Below are 26,018 nucleotides of genomic sequence, written 5' to 3' on the forward strand. Positions count from 1 at the left end.
TAGATAAATACCTATAAACACACAAACTACTGATACTGACTCAAGAAGACATAGACTATCTGAAGAGACCTATAACAATAAATGGATAGAATTTGTAATTAAAACCTGCCAACAAAGAAAAGTCCAGGACCAGATGGCTTCACTAGTGAATTCTATCAAACATTTAAAACACAATTAACACCAATTATTTTCAAACCCTTCCAAAAATAGAAGAGGAGGGAATATTTTGTAACCCCTTCTATGAGGCTAGCATTACCCTGATACCAAAGCCAGACAAAGACATCACAGGAAACAACTGATTGATATCCCTTATGAATATAGATGCAAAACTCCTCAGTGAAATAACAGCAAACTAATCCAGTAGCATATCAAAATGATTATACTTATGACCAAGTGGGAAATATCCCAGAAATGCAAGGGTGGTTCAACATCCAAAAATAAATTAATATAATCTATGTTAAGAGAATTAAGGAGAAAAAAGCCCATGATTATCTCGACTGATGCAGAGAAACCATTTGACAAAGTCCAACACCCTTTCACGTTAAAAGCACTGAACAAATGAGTTCCTCCTAATTGCTTTTCTTTTTCAGAGATTTTCTGCATATTTTTACATGTATATTTTTCCATAAGAACTAAAGAATCAGGTTGTCTAGTTCAAAAAACAATCAAATAAAGAAACTATGTAGGTATATTTATGGAGATCCTGTTAAATTTTTAAATTAGGGAAAATTGATGTCTTTATAAATTATTAGTTTTCTGAAAATTATCATGAAATATATCATACATACAACATATTTTTAACATGTACAGTTTAAATAATAGCAAATCAACACTCATTTACTCATTACTAGAGATACAACTGGAAGTATTACTTTTGTTATTATTTTTATTTATTTTTAATTGTGGCAAAATGCATATAATATAATATTTACCATCTTAACCATTTTTCCCAGCTTTATTGAAGTATAATGGAAAAATAAAATGACATATTTAAAGTGTACTACTTGATGATTTGACATATGTATATATGTGAAATGGTTACCACAATCGAGTTAATTAACACATCATCTCACAATTACTTTTTCTTTTTTTTTTTGGTGAGAGTGCTTAAGGTCTACTCTCTTAGCAAATTTTAAGTATATGATACCGTATTATTAACTATAGTCACCATGCTGTACATTACATCCTCAGAACTTATGCATCTTATAACCGAATGTTTGCTCCCTTTGGGCAACATGTCCCCACATCCCCCATCTCTTGGCCCCCAGTAATCGCCATTCTACTCTCTGTTTCTATTAGTTCAACGGTTTTTTTTTCAGATTCCACATATAGGTGATACCATACAGTATTTGTCTTTCTCTGTCTGGCTTTTTTCACTTAGTATAATGCCCTCCAGATTTATCCATGTTGTCGCAAATAGCAAGATTTCCTTCTTTTCATGGCTGAATAATACTCCAGTGTATATATATATAGAGACCACATTTTCTTTCTCTTTCTTTCTTTCTTTCTTTCTTTCTCTTTCTTTCTCTCTTTCTTTCTCTCTTTCTTTCTCTCTTTCTTTCTTTTGTTTTTTTTGCTGAGGAAGATTTGCCCTGAGGTAACATCTGCTGCCGATCTTCCTCTTTTATATGTGAGCCACCACCACAGCATGGCCACTGACAGACGAGTGGTGTAAGTCCACACCTGGGAACCGAACCCGGCCACTAAAGCAGAGCATGCCAAACCTAACCACTAGGCCACTGGGGCTGCCCCACACATTTTCTTTATCCATGCAACACTTAGGTTGTTTCCATGTCTTGGCTACTGTGAATAATTCTGCAATGAACATGGGGGTGCAGATATCCCTTCGAGATCTTGTTTTCCTTTTCCTTGTATATATACCGAGAAGTGGGATTGCTGGATCATACAGTAGTTCTATTTTTAATTTTTTGAGGAAACTCCGTACTGTTATCCATAATGGCTACACCAATTTACATTTCCACCAGTGTACAAAGGTTCCATTTTCTCCACATCCTCACCAACATTTGTTACCTTTTGTCTTTTTTATATTAGCCATTCTAACAGATGTGAGGTGATATCTCATTGTGGTTTTTTGATTTGCATTTCCCTGATGATTAGTGATGTTGAGCACCTTTTCATATACCTACTAGCCATTTGTATTTCTTCTTTGGAAAAATGTCTAATCAGGTCCTTCATCCATTTTTTCAATCAGGTTATTTTTTTTGCTGTTGAATTAATTGTATAAGTTTCTTGTATATTTTGGATATTAACCCTTTATCAGATATACAGTTTGCAAATATTTTCTCCCATTCTGTAGGTTGCCTTTTCATTTTGTGGAATCATACAATATTTGTTCTTATGTGTCTAGCTTACTTCACTTAGCATAATATAATAAATTAAATAAATATTTAATAAATAATTAAAGGTTCATCCATGTTATAGTATATGTCAGAATTTCCTTCCTTTCAGCCTTAAGCTGAATAATATTCCATAGTAGGTATATGCCACATTTTACTTATCCATTCATTTGTTGATGGACACTTTTGTTGCTTCCACTTTGTGGCTAACGTGAATAATTCTGCTATGAATTATATATGCTATATATGAATATCTCTTCAGAACCCTACTTTCAAATTTTTGATATGTACCCAAAAGTGGAATTACTGGATCATATGGTAATATTTTTAATTTTTTGAGCAACTGCCATACTGTACTTTTATTTTTATTTTATCATTGAAAAGTTTTCATCTTTATCCTCAAAGCCCAGAAAATCACTACCTTTAGAGTAGGAATATTTTTCATCACCAGTGTATGTAGAGAACTTTCTTCGTTTTAGGCATTCACTGAATTAAAAACTGAGTCATCACCACCCTCAAATAATACATCATCCTCATCTCTAGTGTCAATGACATTACTATTTCCACAACCACACCCATGATTTTCACTGCTCTTCATTACTTTCTGCATATCTGACCTAGCATCTGGTATCATTTTCCCTCTTCTTAAAGAACATTCTTTAGAATTTCCTTTAGTTCCAGTCTTCTGGTGGCAAAATATTTCAGTTTTCGTTTGCCTGAAAATGTCCATTTTTACCTTATTTCTACTATTTCTGTCTTGCCCAATAATTTAATTACTTTTTATCCATCTTTTTATTATAAAAAATTTCAAATATGGAAAAGTTGAAAGAATAGTACAATGTACTCTATATACACACCATGTGGATTCAACAAATGTTAACATCTTGTCGTATTTGATTTAATGTCTTCATTCGTGTGTGTGTGTGTGTTTGTATGTACACATAAAATCCCTGGGGAATTCATGGAAACAGAAAGTAAAATGGTAGTCTCCAGGGACTGAGGGAAGCGGGAAATGGAGAGTTCTTGTTAAATGGATATGGAGTTTCAGTTTTGTAAGATGAAGTTCTGGAGATCAGTTGCACAACAATGTGAATATACTTAACACTACTGCATTATACACTTAAAGTGATTAAGATAGTGCATTTTATGTTATGTGTTTTTATCACAATTTTTAGAAACCCTGGGAAATTTTTTCTATGTATATCTAAGGTGCAACATAGCAAATACATGGCTCTACAGATATATAGTAAGGAGAAAAAGTAGGGAAAAAAATATGATACTGGGCCAGCCATCTTAGCAATCACAAAGCTAGGTCTTCTCACATAGTTCCAGATGGTCTAACTTGTATTCTGCTATAAATGTAGTGAACTGATGCCTTGAGTCATCTGCATTTAAAATAGAACAGTGGGGCTGGCCCTGATGGCCTAGGGGTTAAGTTCAGCAAGCTCTGCTTCAGCAGCCCCAGTTTGGTTCCCAGGCATGCACCTACACTGCTCATCTATCAGTGGCCATGCTGTGGTGGCGGCTCACATACAAAAAAGAGGAAGATTGGCAGTGGATGTTAGCTCAGGGCGAATCTTCCTCAGCAAAAAATGAATAAATAATAAATAAACAAATAAATAAAATGGAGCGGTGGTCTAATAAGCTATAATGGGAAGGGATGTTTCACTTCTGCTTCACTCTCATCCCTGGGTGCAGCTTTCTGGGGTCTGTGCTGCTCCTGGCGATGTTCGCCCTCAAAACTATTTTTTCACGTTCCCTGGCTCCCAGCCTCTTGGGGAAAAGCCTCCATGGTTGGGAGAAAGAAAGACACCAGGGCATTTCTGTCTACTTTGTGCAGCCTCTCTGGCAGTGTCTCCATTTTCTCTGCGGCTCCAGTTGGACAGGCCTGCTACAGTTCTAGTTTCCACTGGGTGACCCCTAAGCTCCAGTGACATTGTCGCAATTACATTGCCTCTGTCTCTCCAACCCAGGAGTGATTGTGGCATCTTGCTCTTATCAATCTGTGGATTTCAGGTCCTCCATCACCTGTGTGACCAGTCTCTGCAATACATTTCTCCTGTTGTAAATACATGACGTGGTTTCTGCCTTCCTGGTTAGGTCCAACACAAATGGGCCGTAGTTTACCAGAATTCTCACCCTCAGCATGCCCTGAACTTCAACGTTTGTCCCCCTAACCTCAAAAGGCACAGTCCAGGGGCCGGCCCAGTGGCGTAGTGGTTAAGTTCACACGCTCCACTTTGGTGGCCTGGAGTTCACAGGTTCAGATGCCGGGTTCAGACCTACTCACCACTCATCAAGCCATACTGTGGCAGCATCCCACATACAAAATAGAGCAAGATTGGCACACATGTTAGCTCAGGGGCAATCTTCATCAAGCAAAAAGAGGAAGATTGGCAACATATGTTAGCTCAGGGCCAAGCTTCCTCACCAAAAAAAAAGGCGCAGTCCAGCCTCTGGGGTACCTCTTTGCTTTGGCAAATGTAAGCAGAACAGAGGTAAACCTGATTGACAGACAGGTCCACCTCCACGTCTCAGGATTCCTGTCTTTTCCCAGAGTCTCATTCCAGCAATTCCTCCATATCTTGTTAGCTCTGTGATACTTTTACAGAGATGGAACTTTATATTTTGACCACCTTTTTAAGTTGTCTTTAATGGGTAGCTTGGTCTGAATTACCTATTCTGCCTTTACTGGATGCAGAAGTAGAACTGAGAGACGGAGAAACAGAAAAACTAATCCTGAGGACACTGTCTAAATTCCTGTTTTCAGTCATGCCTGAAGCCTTACCTACCCTTACTTCCATTGCATGCAACCCTGGATCCCCTTTCTGATGAAGCCAGGTTTAGTTGAGTTGTATGCCACTTGCAATTAAGAAATTTCTAATTTATACTCTAGTAATTTTATTTAGGATTTTTGTACTACAATTCATAAATGAGATTAGTTTGTAGTTTTCTTTTTTTATTTTTCTGCTAGCATTTGCTGAAATTTTCTATCAGTGATATGCTAGCTGTATAGAAAATTAGTGTGCTGTCTCTCTTTTCTTATGCTCTGGAATAGTCAATAAAATATGAGAATTATTTGTTCTTTTGAAATAACCCTAAAACCATCTGGGGTTATACCATTTTAATAGTGGCAATAATCAACTTAGTGGTAATATTCACGCCAGCCCTAGTTGTCTAGTGGTAAAGATTTGGCTCTCTTACTGCCATGGCCCAGTTCATTTCCCAGTCCTGGAACCACACTACCTGTCTGTCGGTTGTTATACTGTGGCGGCTACATGTTGCTGTGATGGTGAAAGCTATGCCACAGGTATTTCAAATACTAGCAGGGTCCCCCATGGTGGAAAGGTTTCAGTGAAATTTCCAGACTAAGACAGACTAGGAAGAAGGACTTGGCCACCCACTTCTGAAAAAATTGGCCATGAAAACCCTTTGTATAGCAGCAGAGCATTGTCTAATAAAGTACAGGAAGGCAAGAGGATGGCCAAAAAAAGAGACTGGGCAGGGTTCCACTCTGCTGTATACAGGGTTGCTAGGAGTTAGAATCAACTTAATGGCATTAACAAAATAATATTCACACTATTTGCATACTTGTGCCATTTTTGATAATGTATATTTTCATTGATATTTTAAAGTGCATTAAGTGTAAAATTGTAATCACTGCTCTCTTATAATTTTAAGAGCAGTCTGCTATATATAGTAGCAGCTCGTATGTGTTGAGATTTTACCGTGTACCAGATATTGTGCCAAGCAATTGACATATAATATCTCAAGTAATTCTAATAATGAGGCTTTGAGGTGTTATTATTTATTTTACAGATAAGAAAATAGTCTCACAGGGATTGAGACTTGCCTAAAATCACACAGTGGAGCGAGGATTTGAATTCAGGTCTGTATGATTCCAAAGTCTGTGCTATTTTATAATTATGATAATCTACCTCTCTGGCTCTGGCTTTTTTTTCAGATACTTTTTCACATTCTTAATTTGTATGTTTATGCATTCCTTCCCTTTAAAAAATTACACTGTCTGAGGTTTTTCTATTTTAAATATATTTATTTTGTTCAAAGAAGTGATTTTCTTTGTGTTTATCAATTCTGTTTTTGTCTAATTCACTTATTTCTGTTTTTAATTTATTTTTTATCTTAATCTTTTTTCATTTCTCTAATTTCTGCAGCTCTGTTTTGTAGGTCTTTTTAAATCTTCCTGAATTATAACGTAGTAAAACATTTGGCTACTAAATAGTATTTTTGGCTGGAGTCCGCAGTTTTGTTTCCCTCTTCTAAGTTGTTGGCAATTTTAATTGTAATTACTTTTTTGAATCTACAGTTATTTAGTAAGTAATTTATAAATTTTCAAATAGCTAGAGAGTTTTAAAATTTTTAGTTATTTATTTTTGGCTTCTACTCTTGTTTTAGAAAGTACAATGTGCTCAGAGCTTTTATAATAGGAAGAATTACCTATCATAGTGTGCTATACTGTACGTTCTGTTTTGCAGCATGATCATTTCTTTATGTCAATAAACATTCTGCTATACCATGATTTTTAGTGGCAGCAGTGTATTTTATCTTGTACGTGTCATATGTTAAATTTCCTACCATTTGACAATAAATATGTTTTTATTTATCACTGTAATAAATAATGCTGAGGTGACCATTATTTTAAATATATGTTTTGAGTATATATCCATGATCATTTTCTTAGGGTAAATCTCTAGAACTATAATTACTATTTCAAAGGATAAGCACTTTTTAAAGATTTTTGATCTATAATGTGAAATTGCCTTCCAGAAATGTTATACCAATTTCTGCTTCCAATGATAGTGTGAGTTTTCATTTCTCTATACCCTGGCCAATAAGATATAACTGTATTGAACCTTTTGTTAATATGTAATGTTCTTCTTTGTCTCTTGTAAACTTTTTTGATTTAAAGTCTATTTTGTCTGATGCTGGTATAGCTACCCTGCTCTCTTTTGGTTACAATTTGCATAGAATATCTTTTATCATCCTTTCACTTTCAATGCATTTGTGTCTTTAGATCTAAAATAAGTCTCTTATAGACAGTATACAGTTGAATCATGTGTTTTTATCCATTCTTCCAGTCTCTGCCTTTTGATTGGAGAGTTTAATACATTTACATTTAAGGTAATTACTGATAAGGTGATACTTACTTCTGCTGTTTTGCAATTTGTTTTCTATATGTTTTATACCTTTTTTGTTCCTCATTTCCTGCATTACAGTCTTCTTTTGTGTTGAATTGATCTTTTGTAGTGAGATGTTTAAATTCTTTCCCCATTTCCTTTTATGTATATTCTATAGCTATTTTCATTGTGGTTACTGTGGGGATTACATTTAACATCCTAAAGTTATTACACTCTAATTTCAATTTATAGCAGCTTAACTTTAATTAAAAACTCTGCTCCTTTACAACTCTGTCTCCACCCCTTTCTGTTGTTGGTCACAAAATTACATCTTTATACATTGTGTGTCCCAAAACATAAATTAATAATTATCTTAAATGCATTAGTCTCTTAAATTATGTAGAAAACAAAATTTGTAGTTACAAACCAAAGTTACAATAAAACTAGCTTTTAGACTAATAATTATTTTTTTTAAATGTATTAGTCTATTGAATCATGTAGAAAACAAAAAGTGGAGTTTCAAACTGTTGTTACAATAATACTAGCTTTTATAATTGCCCATGTATTTACCCTTTTTGAGATCTTTATTTCTCCATATGGCCTCAAGTTACTGTCTATTGTCCTAGAGGACTCCCTTGAGCACTTGTTACAGGGCTAGTCTAGTGGTAAGAACTCCCTCAGCTTTTGTTTATCTGGGAATGTCTTAATTTCTCCCTCACTTTTGAAGGACAGTTTTGCTGGATATAGGACTATTGGTTGACAGGTTTTTTTGTTTTTTTAGTACTTTGAATATATCAGCCCACTGCTTCTGGCCTCCAAAGTTTCTGATGAGAAATGTGCTGACAATCTTATTGAGGATCCCTTGTAAGTGATGAGCTGCTTCTCTCTTGCTGCTTTCAAGATTCCCTCTTTTCTTTGGCATTTAAAAGTTTGATTATAATGTGTCTCAGTGTAAGTCCCTTTGAGTTCATCTTACTTGGAGTTCATTGAGCTTCTTGCATGTTTACATTCATGTCTTTCATCAAATTTGGGAAGTTTTCAGTCATTATTTCTGATACTGGCCTTGATATCAATTCCCCTACATTAAACCCAGAATATATGGGGTTAAAACCAAAAGCACCCAGGGCCAGCCCGGGGGCATAGAAGTTAAGTGTGTGCACTCTGCTGCGGTGGCCCGGGGTTCAGATTCTGGATGGGCACCAACGCACCACTTGTCAGGCCATGCTGTGGCGGCATCCCATATAAAGTGGAGGAAGATGGGCACAGATGTTAGCCCAGGGCCAGTCTTCCTCAGCAAAAAAAGAGGAGGATTGGCATTGGATGTTAGCTCAAGGCTGATCTTCCTCACCAAAAAATTTTTTTAAAAATTAAAAAAAAAACAAAAGCACCCATTCTCTTTCCTTGCTTCTCTAAAGTTGCTGATTATCAGTTCTTCAGGTTTGTTACAGGGAAACTGATATCCAGAGAATATCAAGAAGCTAAAGCTTCTCAGACCTCAACTCCTTGGCTTCCCGGTGCCAGAATCCACCATCCACCACGGAGACAGACAGCCAAGGACACCTGCAGATTCCCTTATCTGGCCCTCCCCCTCCCTGTCAGCAGCCTCACAAGGCCAAATGCAGGCTGGTGGGAAAGCACCAACCAGCAAGGCCACAGGCTCCCCCTCCCTACAAGCAGCTACATCCCTCACAACATTTAAAACCTCTTTGCGTCCCATCTTTTGGGGAGATGGGACAAATTTGAGAGCTCTCATCTCCTGGCTGATGTCACCTGAAATAAAAACTCTTTCCTTGCTGTAAGCCTGGTGTTTCAGTTTTATTCAGCCCCTCTTGTGTGGCAGGTAAAGAACCTGGGTATGTATCCAGTAACATTTCTTCAGATATTCTTTCTACCTTTTTCCTCTCTCTTCTCCTTCTGGGACTCCCATGATGTGGATGTTTGTCCTCTTGATGATGTCCCAAAGGTCCCTTAGGCTTTGTTCATTTTTCATCAATCTTTTTTCTTTCTGTTCCTCAGACTCAATAACTTCCATTATCCTATCTTCAAGTTTGCTAATTCTTTCTTATGCCTGCTTAAATCTTCCTTTGAATCCCTCTAGTGAAGTTTTCATTTTAGTTATTGTACTTTTCACCTCCAGAATTTCTTCCTGGATTCTTTTTAGATTTTCTATCTCTGTATTGATATTTCCATTTTGTCCATACATTGTTTTCTTGACTTTCTCCACATTTTCCTTTAGTTAATTGAACATCTTTAAAACAGTTGTTTAAGCATTTGTCTAGTACATCTGCCATTAATTCTTTTTCAGGGACGATTTATGTTGATTTATTTATTTTTCCTTTGAATAGGCCATAACTCCTGTTTCTTTGTATGCCTTGCGATTTCTTTTGTTGAGAACTGGATATTTGAATCTAATAATGTGGTAACTCCAGAAATCGGATTCTCCTTCTTCCTCAGGGTTTGCTGTTTTTTGTTATTATTTTTGCTTTTTTTATTGTTGTAGGCTGTCTCTACGCTGAGAATCAGCCTGTAGTGTAAACTTAAGATCATCTCAGCTCTTTTCTGAGCCTTCCTCTGGGCATGCAAGATCACTTTCTAATTTTCCCCGTATATGTAGTTGTTTTTGAATGTCCTAATCTCTCTTTTTTTTTGTTTTGTGAGGAATATCAGCCCTGAGCTAACATCCATGCCAATCCTCCTCTTTTTACTGAGGAAGACTGGCTCTGAACTAACATCTATTGCCAATCCTCCACTTTTCTTTCCCCCCAAAGCCCCAGTAGATAGTTGCATGTCATAGTTGCACATCCTTCTAGTTGCTGTACATGGGACGCGGCCTCAGCATGGCCAGAGAAGTGGTGCGGCAGTGCACACCCGGGTTCTGAACCTGGGCCGCCAGTAGTGGAGCATGTGCACTTAACCGCTAAGTCACAGGGCCGGCCCCTGAATGCCCTAATCTCTAATGTCTGGCTCTCGAAAGGGGAAAAAGAGAGAAATCAGGGGAGAGGGGAGAGAAAGGGCACCAGTCCTTTAAATCCCCTGGAAGTCACTTCATCTGAAGGGGGAGAGGTTTGGAACAATGTGGGGAGGTGCAACAACAATGGCCACTACCTCTTTGTCTGCACCTCTGTGATCAAAAGCAACAAGGGGTGATCAGAAGACAAATCCCTGATATTTGGAGGATAGGATTCTTTTTGCCCACCCTTGCTCCTGCAAGCTGTGTGCAAACTGCTCCAGGAACACATGCACAGCTGCCTGCCATGTGGCTGGGGTGGGGGATGGGCAGCTACTACTGTGCTAAGAGCTGAAATTGACCAAAATTAACTGCAATTTGCCATCCAAGCCTTCTCCTGAAAGTTTCAACCTTTAATACACACTGGAGTTCCAAAATAGTTACATCGGACAGTTTCTGCCAGTACAGTTGTCCAGGTGGGGAGACAGATTCCTGGTGCTTCCTACTCTACCATCTTCCCAGAATCCTGTCACCCAATAGCCCTAATTGTTAATATAGTTTATTTTTTAGAAAAGTTTTAGATTTACAGAAAAATTGAGAAGATGGTATAGGGAGTTACCATATAGCTTGCACCCACTTTCCCCTAGTATTAACAGTTTGTACCAGTATGGTACACTTGTTATAATTAATGAACCAATATTGATACATAATTATTAACTAATGTCCATAGCTCATTCAGATTTCCTAGGTGGTTTTTTTTTTTTTTTTGGTTAGGAAGATTGTCCCTGAGCTAACATCTGTGCCAATCTTCCTCTATTTTGCATGTGGGATGCCACTGCAGCATGGCTTGATGAGCAGTGTGTAGGTCCATGCCTGGGATCCAAACCCGTGAACCCCGGGCCACTGAAGCACAGCACACAAACTTAACCACTACATCACCAGGCTGGTCCCCAGATTTCCTAGTTTTAAATTAATGTCCTTTTTCTGTTCCAGGATTCCATCCAGGATATCATGTTACATTTACTTGTCATGTCTCCTTAGAGTCTTCTTGGCAGTGACAATTTTGATGCTTCCCTTGTTTTTGATGACCTTGACAGTTTGCGGAGTACTGATCAAGTATTTTGTAGGATTCTTCTCTCACAGGATTTGTCTAATGTTTTTCTCATGATTAGACTAGGGTTAAAGGTTTGGGACAGAATGATCACAGAGGTTGTGTCATTTTAATCCCATCATATCAAGGGTACGTGATATCAACGTTATTTGTGACTGTTGATGTTGACCTTGGTCACCTGTCTTAGGCAGTGTTTGTCAGGTTTCTCCACTGTAAAGCCCTATTTTTTAAATGAAACTTTTTATTTTTAGACAATCGTAGATTTACACACAATTGTAACAATTAATACATAAATATCACATGTACCTAATTTTTCCCAATGGTAACATCTTGTAACACAATAGTACACTATCACAACAAGGAAAGTGACACTGTTATAGTCAAGACACAAACATTTCCATCACCATTAGCATCCCTCATGTTATTCTTCTATAGCCACACCCACTTCTTTCTCACTCTCACCCCCTCTTTAACCCCTGACAATCACTAATCTGTTCTCCATTTCTATGATTTTATGATTTCCAGAATGTTATATTAATGGCCTTATATAGTATGTGACCTTTTGGGATTGGCCTTTTTCACTCAACATAATTCTCTGGAGATTCATCTTCATTTTTGTATGAATTGATAGTTCATTCTTTTTTATTGTTGAGTAGTATTCCATTATATGGATATACCACAGTTTAACTATTCACCCACTGAAGGACATCTGCATTGTTTCCAGTTTTTGGCAAATAAAGCTGCTATAGAAATTTGTGTAAAAGTTTTTGTGTGAATATAAGTATTCATTATTCTGAGCACGTGCCCAGGAGTGTAATTGCTGGGTTGTATAGTGGTTGCATGTTTACTTTTTAAGAAACTGCCAAACTGTTTTCAAGAGTGGCTGTACCATTTTATATTCCTACCAGCAATGTATGAATAATCCAATTTCTCTGCATTCTTGCCAATATTTGGTGTTATCACTATTTTTTATTTTAGCAATTCTGATAAGTGTGTTGTGATATCTTACTGTGGTTTTAATTTGCATTTCCCTAATGAGTAATGATGTTGAATATCTCGTTGTTTGTTCATTTGACATTTGTATGTCTTCTTCAGTGAAATGTCTCTTCACATGTTATGCCCATTTTCTAATTGAATTGTTTGAACTTGTAACTGTTGAATTTTGAGAGGTTCTTTAAAATATATTCTAGATACTAGTCCTTTGCTGGATATGTGGTTTATACATATTTTCTCCCATTCTGCAGCTTGTCTTTTCATCCTATTAATTATGTATTTCAGAGCAAAAGTTTTGAAATTTGATGAGGTCCAATTTATCAATTTTTCCTTTTGTGGGTCATGTTTTTGTTGTCATGTCTAAGAACTCATTACCTATTCATGGAGGCCAAAGATTTTCTCTTATTTTTTTCCTAAAAGTTTTATAATTTACATCTTACAATTAAGTATGTGACTGATTTTTAGTTAATTTTTGTGTAAGATGTGAGACTTAGATTGAGGTTCACTTTTGTTTTGCTTATTGATGTCCAATTGCTCCAGCATCATTTGTCAAAAAGGCTTTCTTACCTCCATTGAATTGATTTCACACCTTTATCACAATTAAGTTGGGCATTTTGTATGGATTTACTTCTGTGTTTTCTATTCTTTACATTGATCTACATATCTATATCTCTGCCTACACCAATCAGTCTTGATTACTATGGCTAATTAATAAGTCTTGAAATTGGATAGACTGATTCCTCCCACTTTATTCTTGTTTTCAAAATTGCTTTAGCTATTCTACTTCCTTTGCCTTTGCCTATAAATGGTTGAATAATCTATATATACAAAAAATCTTGCTGCAATTTTGATGGGAATTGAATTAAACCTGTATATCAATTTGGGGAGAATTGACATCACTTCTATGGTCAGTATTCTAATCTATGAACATGATATGTCTCTCCATTTATTTATATCTTTGATTTCTTTCATCAGCATTTTGTACCTTTCAGCATGCAATTACTGTACATGTTTCGTTAAATTTACACCTAGGTATTTCTTTTTTTGAGTTATTATAACTGGTATTGCATTTTTAATTTCAGCATTCATATATTCATTGCTAGCATATGAAAATATAATAGGTTTTTGTGTGTTTTTCTTGTGTCCTGCAACCTTGTTGAAATCACTTATTAGTTCCAGGAGTTTTTTTGGTGATTACTTGAGATTTTCTATGTAGATAATCATGTCACCTCCAAATAGGAACAGTTTTATTTCTTCCTCTCCAAGGTATATGCCTTTCATTTCCCGTTTTACCTTATTGCACTAACTTGAATTTCCCTCACTATGTGAATAAGAATGATGAGAGCTGACATCCTTGCCTTTTTCCTGATCTCCAGAGAAAAGCATTCTGTTTTTCACTATTAAATATGTTAACTGTAGGTTTTTTGTAGACGTTCTTTATCATGTTGAGGAAGTTCCCCTTTATTCCTATTTTTCTGAGAGTTTTTATTATGAATATGTGTTGGATTTTGTCAAATGCCTTTTCTGCATCAATTTCTATGACCGTACGATTTTCCGTTTTTAGTATATTAATATAGTGGCTTACATTTATTCATTTTTTACTATTGAACCATCTTTGCATCCTTGAAAAAAAACCTCATTTGGTTACAATGTTTAATTCTTTTGATATGTTGCTGAATTTTATTTGCTAATATTTTGTTAAGGATTTTTGCATCTATATTCATAAGGGATATTAGTCTGCAGTTTTCTTTTTTGTAATGTCTTTGCTTAATTTTGCTATCGAGATAATTCTAGCTTCATAAAATGTATTGAGAAATGTTCTTTTCTCTTCTATTTTTGGGAAGAGGTTGTGTAGAATTGGTGTGAATTCTTCCTTAAAAGTTTGGTAGAATTCTCCAGGGAAACCATATGAGCCTGGAGATTCTCTGAGGAGGAATATTTAACTACTAATGCAATTTCCTTAGTAGTTATACAGTTATTCACATTATCCATTTTATATGGGGTAAGTTGTGGTAGTTTGCATTTTTCAAAGAATTGGGCCATTTCATTTAAGTTGTCCAATTTATGTGTGTAGAGTTGTTCATCGTAATCCTTTATTATTCCTTTGATGTCTGCAAGGTCTGTAGTGGTATCCCCTGTTTTATCCCTAATACTGGCAATTTATCTTCTCTCTTTTATTTTTCTGTGCTAGTCTCACTGGAAATTTGTCAATTTTTAAAATCTTTTCAAAGAGCCACTTTGTTAATACTGTGCCTTCTTTGGACAGTACTCCAACTGGGGTGCTGGGGCACCTTGTTGCAGCTTTATGAGAGTGTAAGTTTAGGCTCTCCACTAGGCCTTTGCTGGTGGGGGTGGGGCCATAGTTTTACTCGTGATGTTTGGCTGAAGTAGAGCGGTTACTGTCTAAAAGTTTTCTATCTTTCTAGGCTGCCTCTCTCCTGCCCCTTTGGCTAGTGAAAGCAGGCTTTTGTTAGGGCTTTTTATGTCTGTGCCTATTGAAATTTCTGGGTTGCTGGCTTCTTCAGCTTCAAGTCTGGGATATAACAAGGGATTTTCACATGTTGAGGTATATGGGGTAACTATTCAGGTTCAAAACTGATTCGGCTTGAACTAAAAAGCCTGACTTATGGCCTATGAAACATACATTGTACATCTGCTTTGACCATTAAATTAAAGGATGCACTCTCAAGATAAGAATGCATACTTTCCCTCCTACACTCTATTAGTAATGCCTGTATTAGTACTCCTAAAATAAGTTCCTTTTTCCAACATCAGGGTCATGTTGACCTGCTAATTTGCAACTAAATACCTCTTTGAAACTGATGAAAATGTATCCTAGATGTGTTTAATGTATGTTAATTCTTTGTAATAAAAATATGTAAGACTGTACTGAAAACCATGCTTCTCCGGAATGCTTTCTTCCTTTCTGGAAGAGGCCTTCCCAGGTTATAATCCTCACTTTGGCTCAAGTAAAACTCACTTTATTTCTCTTACCTATAGAATGGTTGGTTATTGATTATGTAACCTCGGGCCCTCCAGGACCAGTTCAACTGATCCCATCTTATCAACAGAGTAATTAAGAGTGGTTTTTCAGGAACTGAGACCCCTTGTCCAGTTCAGGTTGGTTGAGAACACCAACCCATCAACTGGGCCTCTGCAAATGCTTGAAAAAAGGCCAAAAACTCCACCCTCAGATAATGGTAAAGCTGCCACTTAGTGAACATGCATCCTATGAAGAGGCACGAAGCTTGACTATGCTTGCTCAGATCATCAATTACTTCACTTCTTACCTCTAATCATCTATTCCCACACTTCAGACCACCGTGCCCCCTACCCCATAAATATCCCTGAGTGCCCATTTTTGGGGAGGGGGATCTGAGAATGATTCTCCTGCCTCCTTGCTTGACTGCCTTGTGATTAAATCCTTTCTCTTTGCAAACTCCTTGTTTCGGTGATTGGCAAAAATCATGCAGTGGGCAAAGTGAACCCAGTTTAGCAACAGTTAGTTTTTGTCGACAGATATATATGAGTCAAAAAGAAAACGCAAGGAACTCACTACCATGTAGATCCTTTGATCCAGGGCCCTTTGCCCATCTATATTTTTCTCTCCACCTTTCAGAGTCTTTTTATGTTTGTTTTATATATAACATTCAGGGTTTTTAGTTGCACTGAATGGGAAGAATAGGTAAAAGTACATCTATTCCATCTTCTTGGAAGGAGATGACCCATTAGCCATGTTTTAAGTTATTTTCTAAGAGATGTTTTGTTATTTTGTTTTTAAATCAGGAAGAAGCTTGAATTCATAAAATGCCTTTTTAGCCTCTATTGATATAATGTGGTTTCCTGTTTGTATCTATTAATATGAAGATTATATAAATAGTTTTAACTAAACTTGTGTGGTGAATGTTATATAGTTGTCTACCCCTGTCCCCAAGCATACAGTAGAGGTTATAAACTCAAGTGGCTAGAGGGGTCTGGTAGGTAAAGTAAATGAGTAAGGAATGCTGGCTGGGACTTTTCAAGACTATGAGGAATAGTGGGTGCTGGGGTTAAAGGGGGAACTTGTGACTTGTCTGTAGGGAGAAAGTGCTACTCACCTCCAGTTGAAAGTTTCCACACAGAAATGGGTGCCTATTGCTTGCTGATCTTTGTTTTTGTTCCACAGAGACCAAAAATAAGAATTTCTATGGAAAATGTTCCAATTTTTAAATGTTGGCATCTAATTCATGAATATTGTTAAACAATATGTAGGTCAAACTAAACGTATCGTGGACCTGATTCAGTAAGAGGGCTACCATTTTGTAACTTCTGGCACAGGGATACTGATGAATCAAAATAAGGCTTCCTTTCACCTGAGATTAGAAAAGATTGCTTAGAGGGAATGTAAAGAGAACATAAATGCTAGGTGTGTCCTTAATAAAAAGACATAGCCTCATTTCCCCCTCCAACTTTGGGCCAAACTCCTGAGGGCATGTGAACTAAAATTCCAGAAGGTTTTTGGGGATTCAAAAGCAGAGTCCTTGTTCTTCCTTTCCTAAATAGAGTTCAGCACTCTGACAAGACTCAAGAATTTGCTTAGCTCAGTGTGATTTAGGAGTTTCATGTTGTGTCTTGGCAGATTGGACCGAGATTGCCTCATTTAGGGGCTGGGAGTGTGCCTGAGTTTACCTTGCTGAGACAGCACAGAGAGTGACCAAATCAATTTCTAGGAACTTAAGAGGGTCACAGAAGTTGAAATTCAGCTGAATTGAAGGGGTCTTTCAGATGGGAATGAAGGATTACACATCAATTCTTATGGAGGTTCATAAAAGAATGTGGCTTTAGTTATAAGATCAATTACATTTCTTTGACCATTTGAGTTTATGGGCCAAAAAATTGTGCCCTCTACACTGTCCTTTCTGCTATAAATTCTACCACATCCTAAGTTTGATGTGTAGTATTGTCATTTTCTGAATCATTTTTCATTACAACTTCAACTTTTGTTTGACACAATAGTTACCTCCCCCCATCCCAGACTTTATTTAGAGTTTAAAAATGCCTTTTCTATTTTATAGAACTTCAGTTGTTGTTCAGATCTGATTTCTAAAAATGCCAGCATATGAAACTGAATATTTTTATATCTGTGAAAACACATTTTTCAGAAACTCCTAAATATAAATATGATTTTCATATCTATGAAAATGTATATTATCGAAATTACCAAAGCCCCAATCTAGTTTAACCTTAGTGGTTATACTTGCTTTCTTAGATTGCTAAAAATACATAAGTCCAAACTTTGTCATCAATATCTTTGTGTCCACAATTTGCTCCTAAGGTTTTTTTGTTTGGTTTGTTTTTCCTCATTACTCTCTCTCTCAAAGCTACTTGCACACATTATACATATTTTTCTGGTTTATTTTCATTAAACTATACACTCTATGTAGGGCCAGATAGAGATGTCTTTCAATGTTATTTAAAAGCTAATGTGGTCAGATAATTGAAAGCAATCGACATATAATAAAGCTAAAGTTACTTTGGCAAGGTCATAGACATTTCTAGAATCAGCTTTATTTGTGTGATGAATCTCTGAGGAAATGTCTCCTCCTCAGGGTGCCTTGTGTATCTAAGACAGAACTATATGTCCCCTCCACACACTCTCTAACCTTTTACCTGGTGTTCTTTTTCTCTATAGCAATTTATCTTCATCTGACACACTATTTTACTTGTTAATAGATTCTAGGCCTGTGTTGCCAAACTTGGTCTGATTTGTTCACTGATGTAGTCCCAACTCCTCCAATAGTGGTTGGCAAACAGTAGCTCTTAACTAAATGTTAAATCAAAATATGTCCAATGATCTAGAAGCTGCCTAATGCTCAGAATGACTGTTCAATACCAGATTCTCCAGTGGAGCAGAAACACATTAATTAGAAGACATCTAAAAGTGAATAACTTTTTTAGAGTTTTTTCCCCAGCCATTTCCTCCTTTAACATGGTAATTAATGCTCACTGGCCTGGGAGTAGCCTCTATCTATCAACCTTTGGTCAGTGAAGAAGTTTCAGAGAAAATAATATAATTATCAATCATTAAAAGGAGGGGGGACAAAGGAAAAAATTAAGTGGTAGCCTCAGTGGAGCATTCCCGGGCTAGATGTCCGGACTCGCCACATCGGTAGCAATTGACCTCACTCGTCTTGCTGCAGTTGATGGCCACGTGGCCGTTCTTGCCACACCGGTAGCACTTGACTTGGGTGCAGTCTTTCTGAAAGTGGCCATATTCGCCGCAACAGTAGCACTTCCGCTCTTCCTGACGGTCACAATCACGAGCCAGATGGCCTCGCCTGCCACAAGTGTAACAGCACTGCTCTCTCACTCGCTTAGGCTCCATACAGTCTTTAGCAATGTGGCCACTTCTCTCACAGTTGTAGCAGACGTCCTCGAGATGGTCACAGTTCTTAGCATGATGACCAGACTCACCGCAGCGGTAACAGATGTCAGGTAGGGTGGTGGAACTGCACTGAGAACCTCTGCCACGGCCTCTAGCTCCGCACCCTCGAGCTCTTCCTCTAGGGCATCCCCGCGCCCAGTGGCCAGAGCGTCCACACTTGAAGAATTCCTTACTGCTCATGGCTGCGGTGAGATCTTCAGGTGAGCAGGCTCACTGCTGCCCGGAGGCCCCGGCGCAACTCCCTTAGGGTGGCTTAGAAAGAAGTGGCCGTTTTTCTCTAGGGGCCTCAGCGACGTCACACAAGGTTTGCGCACGGCCTCATTCATGTGTCACAGGCATTCCAGCTGCCTTTCTCGCCTGATTTTCCTCCTATCCTTGAAGCCAAAAGCATAGCTGAGTGGTGGTGTTTTCCTTTTGTTAAAAAATAAACACTTGGGTCGTTGAGTTTGAGTTCGAATCCCTCCCTGAATGTGCCCTGTAGGATTTCTTATAATTAAGACTTAGGCCTTCATTGCAGTCTAGTAGATGACCAGTTTGTGCATATCTGCTGTGGACGTAGGAAAAGTATGTGTGAGATGTATCTAATCCAGTAAACGAAAGAAACAAAGTACAACAAATTAGAATAACTCATTATTTTTGTTTTAAAAAATAAAATATAGTCATAAACCAATGTTACAGCAATAAACAAAAAATTTAAAAAAAAATAAAAAAATAAAGGTAAATACTCAACCATTAAAATAAATAAATAAATAAAATAAAACATAAAAGTCTGTAAAGATATGAGATACATAAGGCAGAAAAAAATCTGTAAAATGCCACAGTCAGAAGATTTACTCACAATTTAGCCTGTTTTATTGCAGGAATCTTAGTTTTCAACATAATCACTGCCATTTAAGTTGTAAAACATAACACGATTGAAGGATTCAGTATGAAGAAAGTGATATTACTTGGAAAATAAATTACAAAATCATAATTTAAATATTGGACAGATTTCCTCTCTGTTGTTTTTCAGATTGTTTATATCTTATATAAACCTCATAAGGATTTATGGACATGCTCATTTATATAGATATAGAAATAAATATGGAAAACTAGATACTGAAATATCAACAGTAGCCTTTTGGGGGTTATATGATTGAATACGACTTTTTTTTCTCCTTATTTTCCTTCTCTGTACTTTACAATTTTTTTTTAATTTTATTTATTTATTTTTTTCCCCCAAAGCCCCAGTAGATAGCCGTATGTCATAACTGCACGTTCCTCTAGTTGCTGTATGTGGGACGCAGCCTCAGCATGGGCGGAGAAGCAGTCTGTCAGTGTGCGCCCGGGATCTGAACCGGGCCGCCGGCAGCGGAGTGCGCGCACTTAACCGCTAAGCCATGGGGCCGGCCCCTACAATTTTTGAAGTGAGTTTAGGATATGTAATTTTAAAAATCTATAATAAGTATTTTTCTTTAAGTTACTAGTTAGCTATATGTTTTGCGTGTGAATTTTTTTCAGGCAGCCAGTACAAATGTATTTGGTAAAACACAGACTTACGAATAGTGAATGTAGCAGTTAGTCTTTATTTTCAATACAACTTGATTGGAATGTGTAACTGGTTCCATAAATGCAACCACAAAGAAAAGTGTTTTCAAAAATTAATAAAAGTTTAGAGCCAAAGAGCATGAGCAGTTGCCACATACAGAGTAATGAAATGAGTTTTATTCCTAAAAAATCAAATGGTGCTGCATAAATGGTTTCAAAAGGCAAAAATTCCCTCTGTGGTTCAAAATTTGATATACATTTATAAATCTTATTAATTATGTTTAAATCTCTCTTTAGGTTTATATTTTTATTAAAGTAATACATGCCCATAGTTTAAAGCATTGATTTTCAAACAACTTTGAGACATGAAGTAAGAAATGCATTTTACATCACAATAGAGGATATATATATATGCATATGTGTGTGTGTTATAACTCAAATAAGCTTAAGATGAAAAATTTACCCTTAATGTGTGCAATGCACTTTTTTTTGTGTGTGTGTGAGGAAGATCAGCCCCGAGCTAACATCCACGCTAATCCTCCTCTTTTGCTGAGGAAGACCGGCTCTGAGCTAACATCTATTGCCAATCCTCCTCCTTTTTTTTCCCCAAAGCCCCAGTAGATAGTTGTATGTCATAGTTGCACATCCTTCTAGTTGCTGTATGTGGGACACGGCCTCAGCATGGCCTGAGAAGCAGTGTGTCGGTGCGCACTGGGATCCGAACCCAGGCGCCAGTAGCGGAGCACTTGCACTTAACCACTAAGCCATGGGGCCGGCCCATGTGCAATGCACTTTTGATGTTTTCTATTCATGTTGTAAAAAAATGCTGGTGGCGACCCATTAAACTGAGCTCTCAATTCACTAAATGAATATAATTCACAGTTTGAAACACACTGATTTAAAGAGTCATAACTATAAATACTGCTTATATTATGACTTGATGTTTCAATTTTAGACATTATCTGTGATTTTTCATTCTAGAGAATGAAGATTTAGCCCTCTTTTACCTACACCATCTTTTGGTCCACCTCATGCACTTGCACACTTGAAATTCTTCACTCCGCCCACCCACTCCTTCACCTTTCTATAATACTGGTTGGATCAATATCCAATGTTTACATAATTATAACTATGTAAATGCTACTCGTGGGTGAGCCATAAATACTCTGATAACTTTTCATTACCTGCACAGCTTTTTGACTCCTGGAGTTAATTACTGTCATTCTTCATTTCCTTAGTTTCTCATATACTTATCTCAATTCTACTTCATAGATCTATATGGCTATCTTTATACCAGTACCATACAGTCTTCATTACTGTAGCTTTGTATTTTGTCTTGAAATTGGGAAGAGTGAGGCCTCCAACTTTGCTCTTCTTTTCCAAGGTTGTTGTGACTACTCTGAGTCCCTTGCATTTCCATATGAATTTTAGTGTCAGCTTGTTAATTTCTGCAAAAAAGGCAACTGGGATTTTGATATATATTGTGGAATCTGTAGATCAATTTGGGAAGTATTATCTTAACAATATTAAATCATCCAATACATGAGCACCTAATGTTTTCCCATTTATTTAGGTTTTTGTTTTCATTCAAAAATGTTTTGTAGTTTTCAGTGTATAAGTCTCACACATCTTTTGTTAATTTTTTTCCTAAGTATTTCATTCCTTTTGACGCTATTGTAAATGGAATTATTTTCCTAATTTCATTTTTGAGTTGTTCATTGCTAATATATAGAAATACAATGATTTTTGTATATTGATCTTTGATTCTGCAACCTTACGGAACTGAACTGATTTCATAGTCCCAATAGTTTTTAGTAGATTCCTTAGGACTTTCTATAGATAAGATTATGAAGATTATGTCATCAGCAAGTAGAGACAGTTTGAATTCTTCCTTTTCAATCTGGGCGCCTTTTATATCATTTTCTTGCTTAATTACCCTGGCTAGAACTTCCAGTACAATGTTGAATAGAAGTGGTGAGAGCAGACATCCTTCTCTTGTTCCTGATCTTAGGGGGAAAGCTTTCAGTCTTTAAGACTGAATTATGGTGTTAGCTACGAGTTTTTTATACATATTCTTTATCAGATGAGGAAGTTCTTTTCTATTCCTAGTTTGTTGAATGTTCTTATCATGAAGGGTTGTTGGATTTTGTCAAATGCTTTTTCTTCATCTCTTGAGTTTGCCTTGAATTTTTGCATTTGCTAGAACTACCAATACATCATTGAACACAGATTGTGAGAGTGGACATCCTTGTTTTGTTCCTGATCTTAAGGGGAAAGCTTGCAGTCTCACTATTAACTATGGTGTTAGCTATGGGCTTTTGGTAGATGTGCTTGATCAGGTTGAGGAAGTTCCCTCCTAGTCCCAGTTTAATAAGCATTTTTTTTAATCATGAAAGTGCATTGGATTTTGTCAAATTCTTCTGTGGCTATTGAGATGGTCATGTGGTTTTGTCATTATTCTATTAATATGGTATATAACACTGATTTTTATATGTTCATCTAACCATGTGATCAAGGTGTATAATCCTTTTTATATGCGGCTGGATTTGGTTTGTTAGTATTTTGGTGAGGATTTTTGCATCCGTATTGATAAGAAATATTGATCTGTGTTTTTTTTTTATTCTTGTCATATCTCTGTTTGGTTGTCATTTCAAGGTAATACTGACCTCAAAGAATGATTTTGGAGGTCTTCCCACCTCTTCTATTTTTTGGAATAGTTTGTTAAGAATTGATACTATTTCTCCTTTAAATGTTTGGAAGATTTCACTAGTGAAGCCATCTCAGCCTGGGCTTTTCTTGTGGGAAGTTTTTAAATTACTAATTTAGTTTCTTCTTATAGGTCTATTCAGATTTTCTGTTTCTTCTTGAGGCAGTTTTGGTAGTTTGTGTCTTTCTAGGAATTTGCCTATTTCATCTAGGTTATTTAGTTTATTGACATATAGTTATTCATAGTATTCCCTATATTCCTTTTATTTCTGTAAAGTCAGTAGTGATGTACTCTCCTTCATTCCTGATTTTAGAAATTTGAGTCTTTTCTCTCTTTTTCTTGGTCAGTCCAGCTACAGGTTTTTAAAATTTTGCTGATCTTTTCAAAGAACCAACTTTTGGTTTTGTTGATTTTCTATATTGTTTTTCTATCCTCTATTTCCTTTATTTTCATGCTAATCTTTACTATTTCCTTCCTTCTGCTTGCTTTAAGCTTAGCTTGCTCTTCTCTTTTCGGTTTCTTAAGGTGGAGGATTTGGTTATTGATTTGAGATCTTTTTTCTTTTATAATATAAGTGTTTACAGCTATAAATTTACCTCTGAGCACCACCTTAGGCTGCATCCTATAAATTTTGGTATGTTGTGTTTTATTTTCATTTATCTCAAAGTATTTCCTAATTTTCCTTGTGATTACTTCTTTGACTCACTGGTTATTCAGGAGTGTAATGTTCAATTTCCACGTATGTGTGAATTTCCCAAATTTCCTTCTGTTATTAATTTGTAATTTCATTCTATTGTGATCAGAGGACATATTTTATATAATTTTAATCATTTTACATTTATTGAGACTTATTTTATGGCCTAGTATATGGTCTATCTTGGAAAATGTTCCATGAGTGCTTGAGAAGAACGTTTATTCTGCTGCTATTGGTTAGAGTATTCTATAGATATCAATTAGATCAATTGGTTGATACTGTTGTTCTAGTTTTCTATATCATTGCTGATTTTCTGTTTACTTGTAGCATCCATTATTGAGAGTGGAACATACAAGTCTCCAACTATTATTGTTGGATTATCCATTTATCTATTCAATTTTGTCAGTTTTTCCCATGTATTTTGGGGCTCTTTTTTTAGGTGCATATATGTTATATATATATTAACAGTTATAAAACTGTTATGGTTTCTTGATGAATCAAACCTTTTATCATTATAAAATGCTTTAACCCTTTAAATATTTCTCAGAAGTGTTATATTTCTTTCCATCCCACTAATACTCTAAAGCAGCCATACATCAACTCTTGACTAAGTGATTTTTCTAAAATGCAGTCTATCACATCACTCCCTTGCTTAAAATCTTTCTCTCCAATAATTACTAGATAGACGCTGTTAGGCCCAAGAGAGGAGGTAATCTTCCCAAGATCAGTGGATTGGCCCATTCAATCTTCATTTAAGTCTCTTTCTTGTTTGAGAAGTTGGAAAGTCAATAAGTCCACTTTCTATACTCCCTTGCAGCCATAGTTCTGGAGGCAAAATAGGGTCCATCAATTAGAATCACTTCCTCAAGATTTGGAAGGCAAATGTGACATCTTTCAGCCACATTTTGTCTGTTCTTGTTGGCAAGTGAGTTGTGCAGACTTGCCACATAAATAAAATAACATTTTGGTGTTCATTCACCAGCTTTGTATGCCAATAATCAGCTATGGTGGTGATAGCAGCAGCAGTGGTTTTTCATTTTGGCTTTCAGTTTCCTGGATCACAGCTCTTGAGGTGTGTTCTTGAATTCATGGATCCAGTTGCAGCCACATAGTTACTAGCAACTCTGGTTTGTCAGTTCTATATTCTTCTGGGAGTTATTCCCTGAGACTCAGCCTAGAACCTGTTCCTCTTTTCCTTTCAAGTAGTTTGTAAGCATCCAATTTTCTGTATTAAATTTCTTCCTACATCTAAAATCCAAATGGGTTTCCTGCTCCTTACAATGAGCCCTGATTGATACAAACATCCCCCAAATTATAATTATGACCCCGTTAAAAACACACGTCATCTTAAATGACACTTGTTTGCTTTATAACCACATATCTTTATTGCCCATATACAAAAGTGGATCAATTCTAGGCCCTAGTGTATCTCATTTTTTTTCCTCCAGTCTGGATTTTGTTGCAAGAGGTCTTTCTCTGCATAATTTATCCGGGAGTCAATAATCAGATCAATCCGGTTTCTTGGTCTCTTAGTCATCTTGTTCACATATTCAAACTAAGCTTTAGCAATGAAATCAAGGCCTTGATTAACATGAGTTTGTTACTGTAGCATCTTGCCAGTCTCTGCTTTTCCCATTGCCTCATTCCCCAAAGTCACAAAGAACAGACCATTTCTCCTTGTGCCAAAGTAGACTGGTACTATCATGGAAAAATTATTGGACTCTAAGAAGACAAAGGTACTTCTTACTTCCTCAGTTATTTTTACATCCTTATAATGGTAGTTTTGCAGAGTTAAGGCCAATCTCATGTCAGATTTAGTCAGTGTACAATTTGGCAAGGCAAAGCTGTATGCAAGGGACTGATAGAGTTTTCTTGATTACTTCTCCTTCCTGCACCCCAACCTCAATTCAGGGTATTCACAGGTTTCAGGAAATCCTCTGTGTTAGGGTTCTTCAGAGAAACAGAACCAGCATGAGATATCTATATGGATTTATGGATTTATTTTAAGGAATTAGTTCACATGATTATGGAGGCTGGGAAGTCGAAAATCTGCAGAGTAGGCTAGCGGGCTGGAGACCCAAGGAAGAGCCAGTGCTATAGATCAAGTCCAAAGGCTGTCA

The 26,018-nt window shown here is 36.6% G+C and overlaps 1 protein-coding gene across 1 annotated transcript; it reads right to left on the bottom strand.

Annotated features, from left to right (window-relative positions):
- Positions 1 to 18,637: 18,637 nt before the first annotated feature.
- On the bottom strand, positions 18,638 to 19,150 carry ZCCHC13 (zinc finger CCHC-type containing 13). The gene has a single exon (XM_004442195.3). The coding sequence runs from the start codon at positions 19,148 to 19,150 to the stop codon at positions 18,638 to 18,640; it is 513 nt and encodes a 170-aa protein (XP_004442252.1).
- Between the last annotated feature and the right edge of the window lie 6,868 nt (positions 19,151 to 26,018).

Source organism: Ceratotherium simum, chromosome X (assembly GCF_057802395.1).
Source record: "Ceratotherium simum simum isolate JZ-2026a chromosome X, ASM5780239v1, whole genome shotgun sequence".
Taxonomy (NCBI): Eukaryota; Metazoa; Chordata; class Mammalia; order Perissodactyla; family Rhinocerotidae; genus Ceratotherium; species Ceratotherium simum.